The 23,173-nt window shown below is 40.2% G+C and overlaps 1 protein-coding gene across 2 annotated transcripts in view; it reads left to right on the top strand.

Annotated features, from left to right (window-relative positions):
* The window catches only part of ppard (peroxisome proliferator activated receptor delta), a 40,246-nt gene that overhangs the window by 11,353 nt on the left and 5,720 nt on the right, over positions 1 to 23,173 (top strand). For both annotated transcript variants that reach the window (XM_033042409.1, XM_033042410.1), the window contains exons 3-5: positions 697 to 845; positions 7,832 to 7,970; positions 11,700 to 11,902. In XM_033042409.1, coding sequence (XP_032898300.1) covers positions 697 to 845; positions 7,832 to 7,970; positions 11,700 to 11,902 — 491 coding nt within the window. The remainder of the gene's footprint in view (positions 1 to 696; positions 846 to 7,831; positions 7,971 to 11,699; positions 11,903 to 23,173) is intronic.

The following is a 23,173-nucleotide window of genomic DNA, read 5'->3' on the forward strand; positions in this document are numbered from 1 at the left end:
ACAGTGTTTATATCCCTTTGTGTTGCTCATGGAATTGAGTTACATGTCCCATTTGGATTTCCTTTATTTTCCTTTTATGTGCAAATACCTTGTCCTACAACCATAATAGTTTTTTTGGAAACAGTCGTTCAAAGTAAAACTTGCAGGATTATAGTTCATTTCATTAGGAAAAAAAGCTTTTGCTTTTCCTTGTGAGTTTATAAATTAGTCTGTACTATCTTAATAAATTCTTCGGATTATTGACAATCATGTTCCCACTCCTTGCTAACTACCCATTCCATCCTTAAATTAACCCAGAGCTTCCCTGTGAACATACTCTTCAGTTAACACCTTAAAGTAATTTGCTATCTAATGATCACACTTTAATGAAAAGTAGCTGTAAAATGTTGGAATTAAATACTAGTAAATCAATTAATAATTAATTAGGAAGAAGTAGAAATAGATGCTGGTTTAAAAAAAAGACATGAAGTGCCGCAGTACTTCAGTGGGTCCAGCAGCATCTATGGTGAACATAGATGGGTGACCGTTTGGATTGGGCACCTTTGTTCCAATACTGTTGAATCAATCCAGCACTTTGTGTCTTTTGTAGTAATTAATTAGTAAGTGATGATGAATGTAACAGTCAAATACCCACTATGTAACTGTTTTAATGTTATGAATCAATTATGTTTATAATTTAGTATATTTCTTTCTCAGATGTAATGGAAGCTGCAAGTCCATCAGTTATACAATCCAAAGTTACAAATGAGGAGGCCACCACTTCTGGTGTGAATGTTGAATGTCGAATATGCGGTGATAAAGCTTCAGGGTTCCATTATGGAGTACATGCCTGTGAAGGTTGTAAGGTACAGTGGATTATGTGTGTGACATTTTACAAGCAGAAATATTCCTCACAATTCATGTCAATGTGAAACTAATGAGAAATTGAAAATGTATGTATAAAGACTGAAAATTAATTTAAATGTATAGTAATATACAACTCATGCATAATATATTACTGGACAGTTTCAGCAAAACACAATTACTCTTTATTGCTTGTTGCAAATATTTTACTGCAAAACAGCAATAAAAGACAGAAGTACAGTCAAAATCCTAATTAAACATTGAATGTCAAAAAATGGCATGTCACAATAGGCTGGACTATACACATTAACTGTGCGTTAGATAGATAAAGACGCTTAACTGTCGCATTAGAGTCATACAACATGGAAACAAGTCCATTAGTCATGCCATCCAAGATGCACCATCTACACAAGTTGTTTTCCTCTTTCTCAGTTCTGTTGAGGGGTCCCAGATCCAAAACTTGAATTGTTCTCTCTCCATAAATACTGCCTGACCTACAGAATTTTTCCAGCATTTTCTGTTTTTTTTAAATTTTAATTAAATATTGTTCCATCAATTAATGTTAAAACTAAGCTCCAGGCAAAGTTCTGCTGCATGTCCTTTTGACAATTTTGGTTTTGGATATTTTACTTTTAAGTGAATAACACAGATTCTTGTGATAGCATGACATGAAATATATCCCTGCTTATTCACTGTTGTTTTGATTGGTCCTCCTGGTGTTCTTTAATTGAATTTTCCAATTGTTAATCTCACTGGTCATGCTCCAGAGTATTTCATATTTTGTGGAAGTTACTGAAGCTCCAGTGACTTGGAGGTGCACATCAGGTCATCTTCAGGGACTTTTTTTCTTCCCGTTTCCTGATACAATGTTAGCATGAGGACAAAGCAATGACATGGTTTAGAGATACAGTACAGTGGCGGCGCCTAACGGCAGCGGCTCGACTACAGTCGTCTGTCTTTTTTTATTTTTGTCTTGTTAAAGTATGTCTTGAGTTAGTTTTTATTTTTTTTTTTAGCTGTGTATATGTGGGGGGTGGTGGGGGGGCTGTGGGGGAAACCGTTTTAAATCTCTTCCCTGTGCGGAGACCCGACTATTCCCTGTCGGGTCTCTGATGTCGTTGGGCCTAACATCGTGGAGCCGGTGGCGACCTCCGGCCGGTACTAACCTGGGGGCTCCAGTTGCAGAGCCTGCGGAATTGACATTGCGGAGCTGGCCAACTTCGGAGCGGGAAGAGCTGTGGTTGCGTGCGGCTGCGACCCGACTTTTGGAGTTCGGAGGCACCGGCCGCAGACCCGGTGGACGGGAACATCGGGAGCTCCGCAACAGCGACTTCTCCCGCTGGAATCGCGGGTTTAAGGACATGGAGCCGGGGCCTAACATCACCCGGCGTGGCTTAAACGGCCTCAGGATTTACCATCAACCGCCGGGGGCTTTAACATCGGAGCCCCAGTTCGCCTCGACACTGCAGTTGGACTGCTGGACCACGGGAGAAGGAACAAAGGGAAGAGATAAAGACTTTGCCTTCCATCACAGTGAGGAGATGTTGGAGACTCTCTGTGATAAATGTTTATGTAAACTGTGTTAAGTGTGGGTCTTGGATTGTTTTGTAATGTAAAAAACTGTAGAAATTATATTTCGTTCAAACCTAGGTTTGAATGACAATAAATTGCATTCTATTCTAGATACAGGGCTCTTCTGCCCACCAATTCCACGCCAATCATTGATCACCTGGTCACACTAGTTCTATGTTATTCCATTTTCACATCCATTCCCTACGCACAAGGGGCAATTTTATAGAAGCCAACTAACCTACAAACCTGTAAGTATTTGTGATATGGGAAGAAACTGGAGCACCCGGAGGAAACTACATGGTCTCAGGGAGAATATGCAAACTCCACACAGACAGCACCAGATGTCAGGATTGAACCATGGTCTTTGGTGTTGGGAGCAATAAAGAAAATTCAATTCTGAAAAGTGAACGTTGAAGCATTTAGGTGTCATTACTTTAGATGGTGGTTGTTTGACGGCTGTGAAATTTGGTAGTTGTATTTACCATATTCAATGTCAACAGTCTTAATGTTGTACATGACATGGTTTTAGGATTGTGACAAAGATTTGCCTCTGTACTCCACAATTTGAGATTTGTAATGGAAAAAATCACATGTGGTTAAAGTGCACATTGTCAGATTTTAATAAAGGCCATTTGTATTCATTTTTATTTCACCATGTAGAAATTACAGCAGCATATATACATAGGTCCACCCCCCCCCCCCCCCCCCCCCCCCCCCCATTTCAGGGCACTATATGCTTGGAACACAGTAATGTCATGTAAATGAAAGTAGTCATGTTTAGTATTTTGTTGCTTATCCTTTGCATGCAATGACTGCTTGAAGTCTGCGATTCATGGGCATCACCAGTTGCTGGGTGTCTTCTATGGTGATGCTCTGCCAGGCCTGTATTGCAGCCATCTTTAGCTTATGCTTGTTTTGGTGGCTAGTACCGTTCATTTTTCTCTTCAGCATATAAAAGGCATGCTCAATTGGGTTTAGATCAGGTGATTGACTTGGCCATTCAAGAATTTACAATTTTTTAGCTTTGAAAAACTCCTTTGTTGCCTTAGCAATATGTCTGGGATCAACATCTTGCTGTGGAATGAACCGCCGGCCAATCAATTTTGAGGCATTTGTTTGAACTTGAGCAGATAGGATGTGTCTTTACATTTCAGAATTCATTATGCTACTACCATCAGCTGTTGTATCATCAATGAAGATAAGTGAGCCAGTACCTTCAGCAGCCATACATGCCCAGGCCATAACACCTCCACCACCGTGTTTCACAGATGAGGTGATATGTTTTGGATCTTGGGCAGTTCCTTCTCTCCTCCATACTTTTCTCTTGCCATCAGTCTAATATACATTAATCTTCGTTTTATCTGTCTATAAGACCTTTTTCCAGAACTGTGGTTGTTCTTTTAAGTACTTCTTGGCAAACTGTAACCGGGCCATCCTATTTTTGCAGCTAACCAGTAGTTTGCATCTTGCAGTGTAGCCTCTGTATTTCTGTTCATAAAGTCTTTTGACAGTGGTCATTGATAAATCCACACCTGACTCCTGACAAGTGTTTCTGATCTGTCAGACAGGTGTTTGGGGATTTTCTGTATTATAGAGAGAATTCTTCTGTCATCAGCTGTGCAGGTCTTCCTTAGCCTGCCAGTCCCTTTGCAATTAGTAAACTCACCAGTGCTCTCTTTCTTCTTAATGATGTTCCAAACAGTTGATTTTGGTAAACCTAAGGTTTGGCTGATGTCTCTTAACAGTCTTATTCTTTTGTTTCTCAGTCTCATAATGGCTTATTTGACTTTCATTTGCACAACTTTTGTCCTCATGCTGATAAACTGCAATAAAAGTTTCCAAGGTGATGGAAAGACTGGAGGAAAGACTCGGTGCTGAGAGCTCTCTTATACCTGCATTAAGGGGGCAATTAAACACACCTGAGCAATTACAAACGCCTGTGAAGCCATGTGTCCCAAACCTTATCGTGCCCTGAAACGGGGGGGGACTATGTATAAACACAGCTGTAATTTCTACATGGTAAAACCACAATGTATAAAAATGGCCTTTAATAAAATCTGACACTGTACACTTTAACCACATGTGATTTTTTTCTATTACAAATCTCAAATTGTGGAGTACAGAGGTAAATAAATAAATGATGGGTCTTTGTCCCAAACATTATGGAAGGCGCTGTGAAAGTTCCTGTTATCGCTCCCCATTAGAGTGATCCCTGCTGTAAATCTTGGAGGGGAGGTTTAGCTTGTTTGTAATATCATTAATGCTTGCTGTCTTGACTTGCATGTGTTGAAATGCCAAATATATGAGTTGTACTGCAGCATTCATCAGGAATCTTGGCTAGTCACGGTTAATAAAAACTGCCAAACATTGCATCCCAGCGAGCAGTACTTCAGGCATGCATGTGAATGTTCATGCTCAATGCTCTATTATTTGGGGAAATGCAGTGTGGCACTGTAATTGTTGGTGAATAGATACTACTCTGTAGCAACAGTTAGTGAATGTGCCATGCAACAAAATGTTGTAACAAAGTGTTAAAATAAGTGAAAGCAAATTCATTAAATTCTGTATCCATATGGCGGCACTTTCAGAAATGTTAGAATATAGCTACATTGCTTTTGACAGGGGGTTTCTATTCTTTCTGACCAAAGCGCAGGGCTCTCACTGTAGTGGAATTAATCTACAGGACCAATGGGAAGCTGCCTCCACTTCAGAAGCAAGGCCACTCCAACTTTAGCCATCGAGCTGCAGACAGCGCTTGTACAGCTGAGTTCCAAATTGACTTGTTCACTGAAGCATACAAGACAATGGGGTTTTATACTGGTTGCTTGCAGACTTGGTGGTATCCTACAACGTGTCAGCAAATTGGGAACCAGCTGTAACGAAACAGCTCCTGGTCGGCAGAACCTTACTGCCTTGTTAGCATAAACGTGATATTCATGTTTCTTTCTGCTGACCAGAAGCTGTTTCCTGACGGCTATTTAACCTATTGGGTCCATGCCATCTCAACAGGAAAAATTCCATTAGTCTCTTTTCTAAATTTATTTTCCCTGAACCCCAACCTATTTTTTGTAATGCACAGCCATCATCTCTCCCTTGATTCTATTCATCATTATCCTACACAAGGGGCTAATTTACAGGAGACAGTTCATGTACCAACATGTCTCTGGGATGAAGGAGGAAACAATCATCCAGAGGAACCCATACTTTCATGGTGTGAACATGCATACTCTGCATAGACAGCACCTGAAATTGGTAAGCAACCTGGGACTACAGCACTTGAGGCATCAACATTAACTGCAGCACAACCATGCTGCATAAATTCCCAATGTCTACGCGATGCCAATAGGTATGAAGTAATAACTTTCAATCTAATGTTAGGCAACCAAAGTACATTATACACCTGATACTGGTGATTAAATACATTAATGCTAAATGTTCTTGAAGTAAAAAAGTAACGGTCAAATATCAGATGAACTTTAATATCCAACAGCTAATTTGGGAGAACAGTTGCACAGTTGGTATAATGTGGAACTTGTTATCATATTGAGGAGTTGATTAGAAAAATATTTAAAGAAAAGCTAACAAAGCACATGATAGCAGAAGGATGCGTTAAACGTTTTTTTCTAAATTAAGGTGGGGTAGGCTCTTGTGAACTATAACATACCAGTAACCAGTTGGGCTGAAAATTTGTTTTTGCAGCACAAATTCGATATGATTTTTGTTTTGTGCCATTTGTTTCTGCACTGTATTAATAAAATCTTAATTGACTTTCAATTAGTTTAACTTTCAATGTCCTTTACAAACATGTAACATATGAAGTGGAAGCATGAGAGGGCCACTTGGCTCCTCAAATCTGCTCCCCTATTTAATGAGATTGTGACTGATTGTGACCTTGATTCTGTGTTCTTGTCTACCTGTGGTGACCTTTCCCACTTGCTTATTAAGTATCTATCAATCCCTGCCTTAAAAATGTTCTGAGTCTGCATCCATCTACTTTTGGAGGAAGAGAGCCTCAAGCATCAATAAACCTGAGAAAAATACTTAATGTGCAGGAAGGAACTGCAGATGCTGGTTTAAATCTAAGATAGACACAAAATGCTGGAGTAACTCAGCGGGACAGGCAGCATCTCTGAACATTCTTCAGACTGAAGAAGGGTCTCGACTCGAAACATCACCCATTCCTTCTCTCCAGAGGTATTGCCTGTCCCGTTGAGTTACTCCAACATTTTGTGTCTGAGAAAAATACTTTTCCTCCTCCCATCTAAATGATGACGCTCCCCATGCTTCTACTCCTGGTTGTCCCACAAGAGGAAACATCCTCTCTGGCTCTACCTTTTCAAGAACCCCCAGATCTTCAACAAGACTTTCTTGCGCTTTTAGCGGAGGATATAAGCCTAGGCTTTGCAAACCATATGAGAACCCATCCATTCCATTTATTAATTGAGTAGCTCTTCCCTGAGCTGCTGCTGAAGCATTAACATTATTTCTGAAATAAGGAGACCCTACTATACACAGTACTCTGTGGCCTCACGACTGTCCATTAAAACTGATGCCATTGGTTAAACACATACCTTATGAAGATGAATAAAATTTCAACAGCAGTATAATTTATTTTTAACATATGCAATTTTCAGACATGATTATTTATTTCACAATCTTTAAGTTTTCATTGTATCTTCATTTTAAAACCTGTGTAAATGTAATAGTGATCTGTGGTCTTCTCATCTCATTTAATTTCACTTCCCTGTGCTGCATATGTATCAAATGTCAACAAATTGCATTGGTATAAATGGTTGGGCTGGACATGGTGGGCTGAAGGGCATGTTTCTGTGTTGTACAACAAAGTGACTGTACATGAGGGGGATTTTTTTAATCCAGAGAGTGGTGGGTCTGGAATTCATTGCCAAAGATGACTACGGAGGCCAAGACTTTGTGTATTTTTAAGGCAGAGATTGATAGTTTCTTGATTAGGAAGAGTATCAAAGGTTACGGGGAGATGGTTGGAGAATGGGGTTGAGAGGGAAAAATGGATTAGGTATGATTGAATGGCATAGTGGACTTGATGGGCTGAATGGCCTAATTCTTTTCATATGACATGGTCTTAGGTTTGTATAAGCTGAGAATACATTTCTTTAACTAATTATATAGAAAACTAATTGTGAAACTGTTCACGTTCAGGGCAGGAAATCCGTTTATTAATCTGGGTGTTAGGGTTTGAGTAGACCAATGGGGCTTTGGGTTAAGTATGTAACAGTTAACAAGAATAAACCAACAACTTGGTTGGACATATAATAAAATGTTGTAAAAAGTATGCATTTTATGTAAGTTGAACTTTGGTTGTATTTATAGAAAATCTGTTTGCTGTTTTAAAATCATTTTGCTTCAATTTTAAATTGAACTAAAACTTGGCTTTCAGGGTTTCTTCCGACGAACAATTCGCATGAAGCTGGAATATGAGAAATGTGATCGCAACTGTAAAATTCAGAAAAAAAACAGGAATAAATGCCAGTATTGTCGCTTCCAGAAGTGCCTGGCATTAGGGATGTCACACAATGGTCAGTAGACATTGCCACAAAGAGCAAAGGAAAATATAATTTGTTGTATATCTTAGTTATTTCAACAACTTTTCAAATTGAAAATTTGGAAGCAAGGAAACCCCCCAGTTTTGATAACCTCTCTTGCTTTAATTGTTTCTGATTAATGTCAGTTTGCTGCAAGAATTGGTTTCACTGTCTCAGAAGGTTGAAACATGAAGTGCTTTGGCTATCAGAAAAGAAAATAAGCAAATAAATAAAGCAAACAAGTCTGGTTACATAGTAAACTCATACATTTGAATTGAAGAGATAACCCTTGCTCATGTTTATGGTGTGGAAGCTTGCTTCTCCCTATCACACACAACCTGCTCTGCAAGTGAAAAATCTGCAGTACCCAGAGTGGTGTTATCCAGCTTTGAATCCATAAAACTGGTGGAGGCATTCTTGATCTTAAGGAGCCAGCCCAATAATAAGGGGTTGCTTGCTTATTGTTAGAATATAAAATGTAAATTTATGAAGAGCAGAGAGTTTACTCTTTTGACTTGGCCATGCAACGTTCTGTTTTTAATCAATGCCGTCACCAAAATGTTAACTGTTCATTTATCGATTTGCTTTTAAGGGTGTTTTATACCTGCCTTCTTAAGGGTTGTCCACATCTCTTTCAGATACATTGTTTTCATACTTTTGGCGATAATATGGACATTTTATGGGAGGTCATACAAGTTTAGGACATAGAACTGTCAGTTGATCGTGTGCACGCTAATAGGAAACCTAGCGTTTTCAGAAAATATGTTTACCATAATTTCCATGCATCGGTTTCAGCCCTCAGACAGAGGGCTCCCCCCTCCACCCTCCACCCTCCACCTCCCACCTCCCATACATCCTCCGCCCATGATGGGAGCAAAGCCTGTACCTACTACATCTATCCTGCCAATCTCCAGCACTGAAAGTAATAACACCGTCATCGGAAATCAACCCTTTTGATGAAGAGAAAAAGCACCTGAGAGATACAGTGGGGGGAATAATAGGAACATTGGGAGTAGGAAAGCAAAAGAGCACCAACACGGATAGTACTTCATCTGGGACCTGCTCTTGATTTTTTTTCCTTCTTTTCTCCCCTCTGTCTTTCACCTCTCTTTCTAACCTAGCCTGGATGTGAACATGTCTGATTGGCTCATGGTCCCTTGCTCCTCTATCCTTGTAATATCTCAAAAAAAAATGATTACTGGAAAAGTTTAGCAGTGACTTTAACTGAGCTATTGAATCTTGTGGATCTTCAGGAAGCAAAGGAAACTTTGGGGATGCACAAGTGAACAGGTTTGAAGAAATACAGATATGCAAGGGTATTGTGACTGGCGCTAACAAAAATAAGAGCCAATGGATTTGAATATTTTTAGGTGATTTGAATATTTTGAGAATTTGAACCCATTATCAAACATTCTCAAACATTGGTATTCTATTCACAGTGCAATCAAAATAGTAACTAAATAGCAATTGTTAATAATTTGTTTTAGTGTTTATTCAATACATTAACACAATAAATAATGAAATTTTTAAAGTGTTATTTAAAATATATATTTTGCCATGGGTTTGTTTTTGTAACATTTTAAAATTTGTTTTGAGTCACAGCCAAATTTCTTATGTTTGGGATGAATTCTTAGGGGTTTGAAAATTCTTGTGTGCATTAGAGAAAAAACATAGTTGACATATACAGTAATTGGGAAAGATGCTGGGAATATGAAGTTATACTGAAAATGCTGGAAGCACTCTTTGGATTGGGCATAATCAATGGTGAGAGATAACGAGAATGTTTCATCAGAACTAGATAAATGGTGATAAGTTGCATCAGTGTGTAGAGAACATGGAATGAATGTGATAGGGTGCAGTTCAAAGTTGTCAAGATAATAATTACTTAAAAACTGGCAGTCTCAATGCCATCTCCTCCCACCCTGCACTCTATAATAATAATAATAATAATAATAATAATAAATACTTTATTGATCCCCTCAGGGAAATTCAGATGTCAAGAAGCCCCCAACCAACAAACCCACAGATTCAAAACAAACGCAGACAGAAAATACATAGAATACAATGTGGACACTACCTGAGAGCAATAAATACTTAAAAAGACCAATAATTAACAGTTAAAAATTAAAATTTGCAAAATGCATCCCCCTACAGCCTAGCGGTCCGAATTATAAAATCTAATGGCTGCAGGGGTGAAGGATCTCCTGAACCGCTCTGTTCTACAGGGCAGGGAGAGGAGCCGGTTGTTGTAAGATTCCATTCCTCCAGTTACTCTATTGAAAAGCTCTGATGAGACTATCCACATTGGGCCTTTATAATCTCTTTCTTTGTCCTTGACTGTATCTTTCCCTCTATCATACTTGACAGGGATCTCAATTACAATTCCTCCATTTCTACTCTAACCACCCTACCCTCCGTTAGAACAGATAAAGACCTGTCCCGCTTGACCTTGCCTTCCAGCCTCCACATTCAACAGATCATTCTCCAGAATTTCCACTACCTCCAACAGGATTTTACATCTTTTCTTCTCCTTTCCCCTCAGCAGTCAAAATTGACTATTACCCCTCATTATTCCACCACCCAACCAGTTCCCTTCTCACAGCATTTCCTCAAGTAAGTGCAGGAGGTGCCATACTTAACATTTTACCTCTTCCCATTCAACCATCCAGGGACCCAAGCAGTTATTTTAGGCGAACCAGCAATTCTCTTGCTCTTCTAATGTCCTGCTTTCAGTGCCCATGATGTGGCCTCTTCTACACTGGAAAAATCAAATGCAGATTGGGTGACTGCTTCAAAGAGCATCTCCATTCAGTTACTGTCATTTTAATTATCTGTCCCACACAATCAGACCTGACTATCTTCAGCCTCCCACATTGATATTCAGAGTAAGTTCAAGGACCAGCACCTTATCTTTCACCTGGATAAGTTACAGCCTTTGGGATTTGAATTTAACACTATCTGTGCGTCATGGATGTGGCTGTAGCTCTGTTTTATTTTTGTTTTCTTTTTCTAACCTAATTTTTTTTTAATGAATTGAAAAATGGCTATCTTGACAACTTTGATTCGCTACAGATATTTCCTCTGTTCTCTGAACCCCTCCTGAAACATAAAGTATGCTTGTCTTTTCAATTTTCCATTCCTGAAGTGGGTGGTGGGGGTGGGGGTTCATTCTTGACCTAAAATGTTAACTCCTTCTCTCTTTACTGGTGCTATCTTGCATGCTGTGTGTTTTGGTTTTTCATAGGTAAGGTTCTTGCTATTAGAAAGTCGGCTGCCAATAGTCAATGAAAAACAGAACATATAAGATGTTACATGAATTCTTGTCTGTCTGTCTAATCTTGTAAGTTTATATAAAGTCGTCTTAATTTCTAAATTAATGTTCCATCTTTATAACTCTTGCAGGCGTTCCTATGTTTATAATTGTTGTTGTTATCGCTGACGTTGCCAGGAAATGATTATGAGTGGTGCTGGTCCCTGCACAAATGCAAGGGATACTTTGTAACAGATGTTACCAGTGTGGAGGACTGTCTGTTTTCATTTTGTGCTAATGACCTTGTGTTGAAATATCCTCAAAGCAGAGCCCGCTATTACTGGCCCTTGCTGTAAACAGGCTTTCTTTTTCTAGACCAGTCAAATAAAGATTTTTAATGCAGGTTACTTTTGTATTAATAAAGCAAAGTGAATTCTTTGCCAAATCTAATGTTTGTTTTTCTCTGGTAACAGCCATCCGTTTTGGCCGAATGCCTGAAGCAGAGAAGAAAAAGCTAGTTGCGGGACTTCTAGCTGGTGAAGCAACAGTTCAAAATCCACAGATAGCTGATTTGAAATCACTGGCAAAGCATGTTTACAATGCATATCTAAAGAACTTCATTATGACTAAGAAAAAAGCACGAGATATTCTAAGTGGAAAGGCAACCAAAGATCCTGTAAGTAAATGGAGAGAATCTCGTTGGTCCTGACCTAAACCTTATGACTGGTATAACTGCTCTTCCTGCATGTCTAAAGCTCACTTAACCAAACAGAAATAAATGGAAAATTGAACTGGAAAAGGGGGATGAAAACTTGGCTATGGAACAACTTTTAAATTTCATGTGTTCAAGAGTGTTTTGTTATATTGACCAGATATGAACTGGAACGTTGAAAGTCTTTCTTGCTGCAGCTTTACAGGCACATTCAACGCAAAAACAACAAATAAATATACGTTAAATTGTCAATTATTGCAGGTAAACCAGAGCATAAGAGTGAAGACTTGGAGATAGAGAAGTGGGGAAATTAGGAAGGAAATTTTAAAGCACCCCACCCGATGGCTGAAAGAACTTGTAATCAGTGATGACAACCCTGAGGCAAGGCTGGAATGGCAAGTTCAGGGTTGGGGCAAATGCGTGAGGGGATTACAAAGAAATAGACATATGAGACTACAGAGGAATTAAAACGTGATGAAATTGGTATGTGATTTATGTGGGTCAATAAAGGTAAGATTGAATGGGGAAGTGGGTAGTGCATGTTTGGTTGGGACCAGCAGAGGTTTGGATTAACTTAATTTTATGTAAGAAGGCATGTTAAAATCCGCTCAAGAAATAATTGGAAATAGTCTGGTCTGTAACAGATAAAGGCAGATAAGGGATAGAATGAGGAAGGTTGTCTCCAAGGATAGTTGGTAAAATAAACAGTTGAGCAGATGGCCTTGATTTTCTTGCACTTATTTGAATTTAATAAGGAAGAGATGTTATGGTATTAGAGAAAGGAAGATAGTACTTGTTATTAGTGAGTAAAAATAAATAAGTAATCTGCTTATTTTAATGACAACAGAGGCATGATAGGTCTCTGGATTTTGTTCAGAAAAGGTATCTGCGCTCTCTCGTGACAGCAACTGTTGTTTAAAAATCACACGATGATGCATGAGCCTTGAGCCACGGCACAGCACCTGCACAGTCAAATTTCCTAGTCTGCTCACTATCTGAAGTTGTATCATAGTGCAGCAATCTCAGCCCCACTCACAGAATTGTTCTTGCAAGATTGCACAGAAATCCATTCAGCGCAGCAGTATAAATATTGGAGAGCAATGCATGGAAGCTGGATATCCAAAATGGAAAAGTGCAGAAAATGGATACAGCCTAGCTACAGACAGGAACCTTGTATGTGTAGAATAACACGTGTTCAAATAGTTTTCATTTTAAGTATGGATGTGTAAAGCATGTTATTTTATGATTATTACCTACTGCTAGAAATGGACAGTGGGATGTTCGAGGACATTTGAATAGAAAATAGGGTCACTGTCCTTTTGAGGGAAGGAATTTAACCCGAGTGTGACATTTGTAGTCAAGTTGACTTTATTGTTATATGCACAAGTATGGTGAGGTACAGCTACAACAAACATCTTGCTTGCAGCAGCATCATAAATAAAACAAGGAAGTGAAAAGAAAAAACAGCAAAATAAAAGTGATAAATACACAATTAGAAAACATGTTCTTAGTAGTGGAAGAGGTGATTCACAGTGTTCCGTTGCTGAGATTGGATTAGGGTAGTGGAGGTCGGTTCAAGAACCTGATGCTTTTAGGAAAGTAGCTGTTCCTGACCCTGGTGGTGTGGTATTTCAGGGTTTTGTATCTCCTGCCCAACGGTAGCAGCAGTCCAGATGTTGGGACTCCTTGATGTTAGATGCTGTCTTCTTGAGGCAGCGCTTCATCTAAATGCTTTCGATGGAGGGGAGGGAAATGCCTATGATGGACATGTGGTGTGCCCACCACTCTCTGCAGCTTCTTGCATTCCTGAGTATTAGAATCTTGATTAGTACCAGTCCATGATGCAACTAATCAAGATACTTTGGAGCAGATATGGAAGCTCTACAACAATACATACAAATTGAGGGAAGAATGTCGGAACAAGTAAGACCTCAGAATTAGTGAGAATAGAAGTGGAATGATGCAGGTTAACGTGTGGCTGTAGACAATTTAGAAGTGATTTATTTGGAATTCTGGAGCATTGAGCTGCTTAAAGGCTAGGTTGTATCTTAGTAGGCTTGGGATCAAGATCTAAGCAGAATGGTTTACTAATATTGTAGAGGATTTACAATAGACGGAAGGTGCAAACGTGCAGATAGTTATAGTAAAGAGGAATAAGGTGTGCAAGAACACGAGTGTTTAATGGAAATAAAGAAGGCACCACTCATAACGAGATAGGAGAGTTAATGGCACCAGTAGACATAAATGAGTACATTCTAATAACCATTATACATTTGTGATTGCAAAGTTGCCAGGATTGGGTATTAAATATTCCAGAATACTTGTCTTTTAGAAGAGGTGGTCAAAATGGAAAAGGGGGAATTGTAGCTTTGATATTAAGGGCAAATTCAGAAAATCAAGTACAATCAGTTTAAATGCAACAAAGAAACAGAAAAATGCACGCAATATTGGGGTTGTACATAGTCCCCAAACACAGCGAAGAAATTCAAAATATTTAGCCAGGGCAACAATGTGGAATGTTAATGTACGAGCAGACTGAGCAAACCAAATGAGCAGTGATAGCATGGACAGTGAATTCATGGAGTGTCCAGGTTGTCTAGATTCGAATGTGGAAGAATGAGCATAGGAACATGTTATTTCAGATATTATTAATGAGAAAGGGATAATTCATGATTGATATTTGATATTTTATGTATTAGTCAATCTTAAACTGGGTTATTTTTGTTACAAGTGTAAAGTGCAAAAACTGGGGTTTCATGGGAACAGAGAAGGTTAAGAAGATAATGGATAGAATTGTACAATATTATTTGTTTGGATTTGGTAAATAGAGGGAATCTGTACCCATTATTGAATCATTCAAAGAGCATGGAATGCAGATTTAAACGTATGGGTGGAAGAAGTGAGGAAAAAGTCAGACTAGTTAGAAATTTGAATAAAAAGACACAAAGATTTGGAATAACTCGGGGGAACATTTGGTCCATATCCTTCTAAACGTTTCCTATCCAGGTACCTGTCCAAAAGTCTCTTAAATGTTGTGATAGTACTTGCCTCAACTACCTCCTCTGCCAGCTCGTTCCATTTACCCACCACCTTTTGTGTGAAAAAGTTATCCCTCAGATTCCTATTAAATCTTACCCCTCTCACCTTAAACCTATGGTTCTTGATTCACCTACTCTTGGTAAAATATTCTGTGGATTTACCTTATCTATTCCACTCATGATCTTGTACACCTCTATAAAAGTATCCCTCATCATCCTGCTCTCCAAAGTAATGAAGTTCTAACCTGCTCAACCTCTCCCTATAGTTCAGGTCCTCATGTATTGGCAACATCCTTGTAAATCCCCTTTCAACTTAATATCTTTCCTATAATAAGGTGACCAAAACTGAACATAACATTCCAAATGAGGCCTCACCAATGTCTTGTACAGCTGTAACCTTAAATCTCAATTTCTATACTCAATGATTGACAAGTACTGTTTGCTGAACTTCCGTGAAATGTGTTATTCTTAAATTGAAAAAATATTAAATTTTCAGAATTAATCTGTTCCCTAATAGTTGTATTTTGTGCAAGTGCAATTATTGATTCATAAATCATGCTTTGTTCCTGTACAATAAACTGGCCATTGCACATTAATCTGGAGTGAGGAATAAGAGCTTCAGGGAATTTCTGTAACTTGAGAATATTGCAGAGGCAGTTTGGTTAGTTGGGTAAATCGGTGAGGAATGAAAGAAACGATAATGGACTGTCAAACTGGCAGCAAAGTTTTGGATAGGTTGAATTTAATGGAAACTGAAGTAAAAAAAAAGAAATTATTTGATTATTAATTTTTGGAATTCAAATATACTCGCATTGGCTTCAAGAGCAGAGGAACTCCTTAGGAGCAAAGATAGTCACTGTTGCAAAGTTGGAAGACTGTGCCTGTGATGAAATCTATATGGAGACTGAAGTTCTGTTTCGGATTGAACAAGACGTTAAAGTTGTAAAGACTCTCTGAAGGATTTGCATGTTTTGTAGTTGAAGGTTTCTGTACTTTAATGACTTAGTTTAATCTAATTGAAGGCACCTGTTTGTCTGTGAGAAACTACCGTGTAAGAAAATGTTTGTTATATTGGATATACAGTGCCCTCCATAATGTTTGGGACAAAGACATATCATTTATTTATTTGCCTCTACCCAACAATATGAGATTTGTAATAGAGAAAATCACATGTGGTTAAAGTGCACATTGTCAGATTTTATTAAAAGCCATTTTTATACATTTTGGTTTCACCATGTAGAAATTACAGCTGTGTTTATACATAGTCCCCCCATTTCAGGGCACCATAATGTTTGGGACACATGGCTTCACAGGCGTTTGTAATTGCTCAGGTGTGTTTAATTGCCTCCTTAATGCAGGTATATGAGAGCTCTCAGCACCAAGTCTTTCCTCCAGTCTTTCCATCACCTTGGAAACTTTTATTGCTGTTTATCAGCATGAGGACAAAAGTTGTGCCAATGAAAGTCAAATAAGCCATTATGAGACTGAGAAACAAGAATAAAACGGTTAGAGACATCAGCCAAACAGCAGGCTTACCAAAATCAACTGTTTGGAACATCATTAAGAAGAAAGAGAGCGCTGGTGAGCTTACTAATTGCAAAGGGACTGGCAGGCCAAGGAAGACCTCCACAGCTGATGACAGAAGAATTCTCTCTATAATTTAAAAAAATCCCCAAACACCTGTCCAACAGAAACACTCATCAGGAGTCAGGTGTGGAATTGTCAATGACCAATGTCCGCAGAAGACTTCATGAACAGAAATACAGAGGCCACACTGCAAGATGCAAACCACTGGTTAGCTGCAAAAATAGGACGGCCGGGTTACAGTTTGTCAAGAAGTACTTAAAAGAGCAACCACAGTTCTGCAAAATGGTCTTGTGGACAGATGAGACGAAGATTAACTTGTATCAGAGTGCTGGCAAGAGCAAAGTATGGAGGAGAGAAGGAACTGCCTACGATCCAAAGCATACCACCTCATCTGTGAAACACGGTGGTGGGGGTGTTATGGCATGGGCATGTATGGCCGCTGAAGGTACTGGCTCACTTACCCTCATTGATGAACAACTGCTGATGGTACTAGAATAATGAATTCTGAAGTGTATAGGCACATCCTATCTGCTCAAGTTCAAACAAATGCATCAAAACTCATAGGCCGACGGTTCATACTACAGCAGGCCAATGATCCCTAACCCCTAACATACTGCTGAAGCAACAAATGAGTTTTTCAAAACTTAAAAAATGGTCAATTCTTGAGTGGCCAAGTCAATCACCCGATGTGAACCCAATTGAGCACGCCTCTTGTATGCTGAAGAGAAAACTGAAGAGGACCAGTCCCCAAAACAAGCTTAAGCTAAAGATGGCTGCAATAAGGGCCTGACAGAGCATCACCAGCAACTAGTGATGCCCATGAATCGCAGACTTCAAGCAGTCATTGCATGCAAAGGATATGCAACCAAATACTAAACATGACTACTTTAATTTACATGACATTGCTGTGTCCCAAACATTATCGTGCCCTGAAATGGGAGAGCTATATATAAACGCTGTTGTAATTTCTAGATGGTGAAACCAAAATGTATAAAAATGTCCTTTATTAAAATCGGACAATGTGCACTTTGACCACATGTGATTTTTTTTCTATTACAAATTTCAAATTGTGGAGTACAGAGGCAAATAAATAAATGATGGGTCTTTGTCCCAAACATTATGGAGGGCACTATAGCTACCACTGACTTATTAAGTAATCTGCATCCACTGCAAAGAAGTAATACTTAACAAAAATGATATGTCACAGTCTGCTCCTTGGAGGCTTGCTCTTTGATTGCGACATGTTTATTTTGCCCAGTCTAACATGTTGGCTGCAGGGTCTCATGTTGCTCATTGCATTTGCCCCCCTTACTTTGATCCCAAATTTTAAAAAAATTCAAAAAATTCTGTGACCTTGCGTGGTATCTAATGTTCTCCCAGACTACCTTCCTGCTTGTCGTTTCAATTATGCTTTTGCAGATTGAGCTGTTCCTCATCCTCGTTTGTTCTTATACAGATTGAGTTCCTCCTTGAATGGGGCCTTTGCAATAATTATCGCACATTCTTATACAGGTGTCTTTTGCTTCAGCCACGTGGTCTTAGGGGTGCTTGTATTTTCCATCTCGTAAGTAAGTAAGTTTATTGGCCAAGTATTCACATACAAGGAATTTGCCTTGGTGCTCTGCCCACAAGTAACAACATGACATACAGTGACAGTTACGAATGAATCAGAAAACACTAAACATTAATAATAATAATAAAACATTAATGATAAAACACCATTGATCAAGCATGTGAACCAACAAAATACCAGATCAAAGGGAGGCTATGGATTTTTGGCTGTTGAATAGAGCAACTACTCGTGGATAAAAACTGTTTATGTCTGGCTGTGGCAACATTGACAGTCCGGAGTTGCCTTCCAGAGAGAAGTGATTCAAAGAGTTTGTGGCCAGGGTGAGAGGGGTCAGATATGATCTTGCCCACTTGCTTCCTGGCCCTTGCAGTGGGGGGGCCAGGAAGCGAGCGGGCAAGATCATATCTGACCCCTCTCACCCTGGCCACAAACTCTTTGAATCACTTCCCTCTGGAGGGCGACTCCAGACTATCAAAGCTGCCACAGCCAGACATAAAAACTGTTTTTATCCACGAGTGGTTGCTCCACTCAACAGCCAAAAATCTGTAGCCTCCCTTTGATCTGGTATTTTGTTGGTTCACATTGGAGGAGGAGGAGCCATCTTGGGGAACGGACGTCCGTTTAATTCACTTTTTTAAAAAGTTTTTAGTAAGTCCTGTGCTTCGTCCGTTGGAGAAATTGACTTTTTAATGTGGGGGGTAGGGGGTAATTATACTTATAACCATATAACCATATAACAATTACAGCACGGAAACAGGCCATCTCGACCATTCTAGTCCGTGCCGAACACGTATTCTCCCCTAGTCCCATATACCTGCGCTCAGACCATAACCCTCCATTCCTTTCCCGTCCATATAACTATCCAATTTATTTTTAAATGATAAAAACGAACCTGCCTCCACCACCTTCCCTGGAAGCTCATTCCACACAGCCACCACTCTCTGAGTAAAGGTTCAAAGGTTCAAAGGTTGATTTATTGTCACATACACCTAGATGTAGTGAAATTCCTTTTGCCAATGCAGCACATAAAAAAGAATACAAACATAACAATAATAAATAGCTTTAACATAAAAACATCCCCCCACAATGGTTCCCATTATGGGGGAAGGCACAAAGTCCAGTCCCATCCCCAATGTCCACCCATAGTCGGGCCTTTTGAGGCCTCCACAGTTGCCTCTACGGAGGCCCGATGTTCCAGGCCGTCCTCGCCGGGTGATGATGTTCCGGCGTCGGGAGAGTCCTCTCAGCGGCATGGGAACCCTGGAACGGCCGCCTCCCTACTTGAGACCGTGGCTTCCGGAGCCGACAATGCCGCGCCGAATGGAGCTCAACTGGCGATCTCGTCGCGAGATCCCAGGCTCCCGATGTAAAGTTTCAGCGCCGCCGCCCGCAGCTCCGCGATGTTTTTAACGCTGGTCCCAGCTCCCCCTCATGTTACCCCTAAACTTCTGTCCCTTAATTCTCAAGTCATGTCCCCTTGTTTGAATCTTCCCTACTCTCAGTGGGAAAAGCTTATCCACGTCAACTCTGTCTATCCCTCTCATCATTTTAAAGACCTCTATCAAGTCCCCCCTTAACCTTCTGCGCTCCAAAGAATAAAGCCCTAACTTGTTCAACCTTTCTCTGTAACTTAGTTGCTGAAACCCAGGCAACATTCTAGTAAATCTCCTCTGTACTATCTCTATTTTGTTGACATCCTTCCTATAATTAGGCGACCAAATTTGTACCCCATACTCCAGAATTGGCCTCACCAATGCCTTGTACAATTTTAACATTACATCCCTACTTCTATACTCAATGCTCTGATTTATAAAGGCCAGCACACCAAAAGCTTTCTTTACCACCATATCTACATGAGATTCCACTTTCAGGGAACTGTGCACAGTTATGCCCAGATCCCTCTGTTCACCTGCATTCTTCAATTCCCTACCATTTACCATGTACGTCCTATTTTGATTTGTCCTGCCAAGATGTAGCACCTCACACTTATCAGCATTAAACTCCATCTGCCATATTTCAGCCCACTCTTCCAACTGGCATAAATCTCTCTGTAGACTTTGAAAATCTACTTCATTATCCACAACCCCACCTATCTTTGTATCATCTGCATACTTACTAATCCAATTTACCACACCATCATCCAGATCATTGATGTACATGAAAAACAACAGTGGACCCAACACAGATCCCTGTGGCACCCCACTTGTCACTGGCCTCCAACCTGACAAACAGCCATCCACCATTACTCTCTGGCATCTCCCATTCAGCCACTGTTGAATCCATCTTGCTACTCCACCATTAATACCCAACCATTGAACCTTCTTAACCAACCTTCCATGAGGAACCTTGTCAAAGGCCTTACTGAAGTCCATATATACAACATCCACTGCTTTACCCTCATCAATTTCCCGAGTAACCTCCTCAAAAAATTCAAGAAGATTAGTCAAACATGACCGTCCAGGCACAAATCCATGTTGACTGTTCCTAATCAGACCCTGTTTATCCAGATGCTTGTATATATTATCTCTAAGTATCCTTTCCATTAATTTGCCCACCACTGACGTCAAACTAACAGGTCTATAATTGCTAGGTTTACTCTTAGACCCCTTTTTAAACAATGGAACAACATGCGCAGTACGCCAATCCTCCGGCACTATTCCCGTTTCTAATGACATTTGAAATATTTCTGTCATAGCCCCTGCTATTTCTACACTAACTTCCCTCAATGTCCTAGGGAATATCCTGTCCGGACCTGGAGACTTATCCACTTTTATATTTCTCAAAAGTGTCAGTACTTCCTTTTCTTTGAATCTCATAGTTTCCATAACTACTCTACTTGTTTCCCTTACCTCACATAATTCAATATCCTTCTCCTTGGTGAATACCGAAGAAAATAAATAGTTCAATATCTCCCCCATCTCTTTTGGCTCTGCAGATAGCTGTCCACTCTGACTCTCTAATGGACCAATTTTATCCCTCGTTATCCTTTTGCTATTAATATAGCTGTAGAAACCCTTTGGGTTTACTTTCACCTTACTTGCCAAAGCAACCTCATATCTTCTTTTAGCTTTTCTAATTTCTTTCTTAAGATTCTTTTTACATTCTTTATACTCCTCAAGCACCTCATTTACTCCATGCTGCCTATAATTATTGTAGATCTCCCTCTTTTTCCGAACCAATTGTCCAATTTCCCTTGAAAACCATGGCTCTTTCCAATGTTTACTATTTCCTTTCAACCGAACAGGGACATAAAGATTCTGTACTCTTAAAATTTCACCTTTAAATGTACTTCATTTCTCTTCCACATCTTTCCCATAAAACAAAATGTCCCAATTTACTCCTTTTAAATCCTTTCGCATCTCCTCAAAGTTAGCCTTTCTCCAATCAAAAATTACAACCCTAGGTCCGGTTCTGACCCTCTCCATAATTATATTGAAACTAATGGTATTGTGATCACTGGTCCCGAACTGTTCCCCAACGCATACCTCTGCCACCTGACCCGTCTCATTTCCTAACAGGAGGTCCAGCACCGCTCCTTCTCTAGTAGGTACTTCTATGTATTGCTGCAAAAAACTATCCTGCACACATTTTACAAACTCCAACCCATCCAGCCCATTTACAGAATGTGTTTCCCAGTCTATGTGTGGAAAATTGAAATCTCCAAAAATCACTACCTTGTGCTTACTACTAATATCTGCAATCTCCTTACATATTTGCTCTTCCAATTCTCGCTCCTCATTTGGCGGTCTATAATACACCCCTATAAGTGTTGCTACCCCTTTCCCATTTCTCAGTTCCACCCAAATAGCCTCCCTAGACGAGCCCTCTAATCTATCCTGCCAAAGCACTGCTGTAATATCTTCCCTGATAAGCAATGCAACACCTCCACCTCTTGCCCCTCCAATTCTATCACACCTGAAGCAACAAAATCCTGGAATATTTAGTTTCCAATCACAGCCCTCCTGCAACCATGTTTCACTGATCGCCACAACATCATACTTCCAGGTGTCAATCCAGGCTCTGAGTTCATCCACCTTTCTTACAATGCTCCGAGCATTAAAATATACACATTTAAGAAACCCACCCTCTCTTATTCTCTGTTTATTGTCTTTTTCTTCTCTCTCCCCTACATTTTGGGTCAGAGTGCTACCATTCTCTGCCTCCTGCCTCACACACTGACTGCTAGCTTTCCCAATTTGAGTCCCTCCCCCCAACCATACTAGTTTAAAGCCTCCCCAGTAGCCTTTGCAAATCTCCCCGCCAGGATATTGGTCCCCCTCGAGTTCAAGTGCATCCTTTCTGTACAGGTCGCACCTTCCCCAAAAGAGGTCCCAATGATCCAGAAACTTGAATCCATACCCACTGCACCAGTCCCTCATCCACTCATTTATCCTCCACCTCGCTCCATTCCTACTCTCACTGTCGCGTGGCACAGGCAGTAATCCTGAGATTGTTACCTTTGCAGTCCTTCTCCTTAACTCTCTACCTAACTCCCTAAATTCTTCTTTCAGGACCTCTTCTCTTTTTTTACCTATGTCGTTGGTACCTATATGTACCACAACCTCAGGCTCCTCTCCCTCCCATTTCAGGATTTCTTGGACACGTTCAGACACATCCCTGACTCTGGCACTAGGGTGGCAAACTACCATCCGGGTCTCCTGTCTGCGTCCACCGAATCGCCTATCCGACCCCCTGACTATAGAGTCCCCTATTACAATTGCCCTCCTCTTCTTTTCCTTACCCTTCTGAGCAACAAAACCGGTCTTTATGCCAGAGGCCCGGCCGCTGTCGCTGCCCCCAGGTAGGCTGTCTCCCCCACCTTTACTCAAACATGAGTACTTATTTTCAAGGTGTACAGCCACCGGGGTACTCACCAGTCCCTGCCTCTGCCCGTTGCCCTTCCTAACTGTGACCCAGTTTTCTGTCTCCCGTGGTCTTGGAGTGACCACCTCCCTGTAACTCCTATCTATGACCTCCTCGCTCTCCCTGAGCAGACAGAGGTCATCAAGTTGCTGTTCCAGGTTCTTAACACGGTCC

The sequence above is a fragment of the Amblyraja radiata genome, chromosome 24 (assembly GCF_010909765.2).
Source record: "Amblyraja radiata isolate CabotCenter1 chromosome 24, sAmbRad1.1.pri, whole genome shotgun sequence".
Classification (NCBI taxonomy): Eukaryota; Metazoa; Chordata; class Chondrichthyes; order Rajiformes; family Rajidae; genus Amblyraja; species Amblyraja radiata.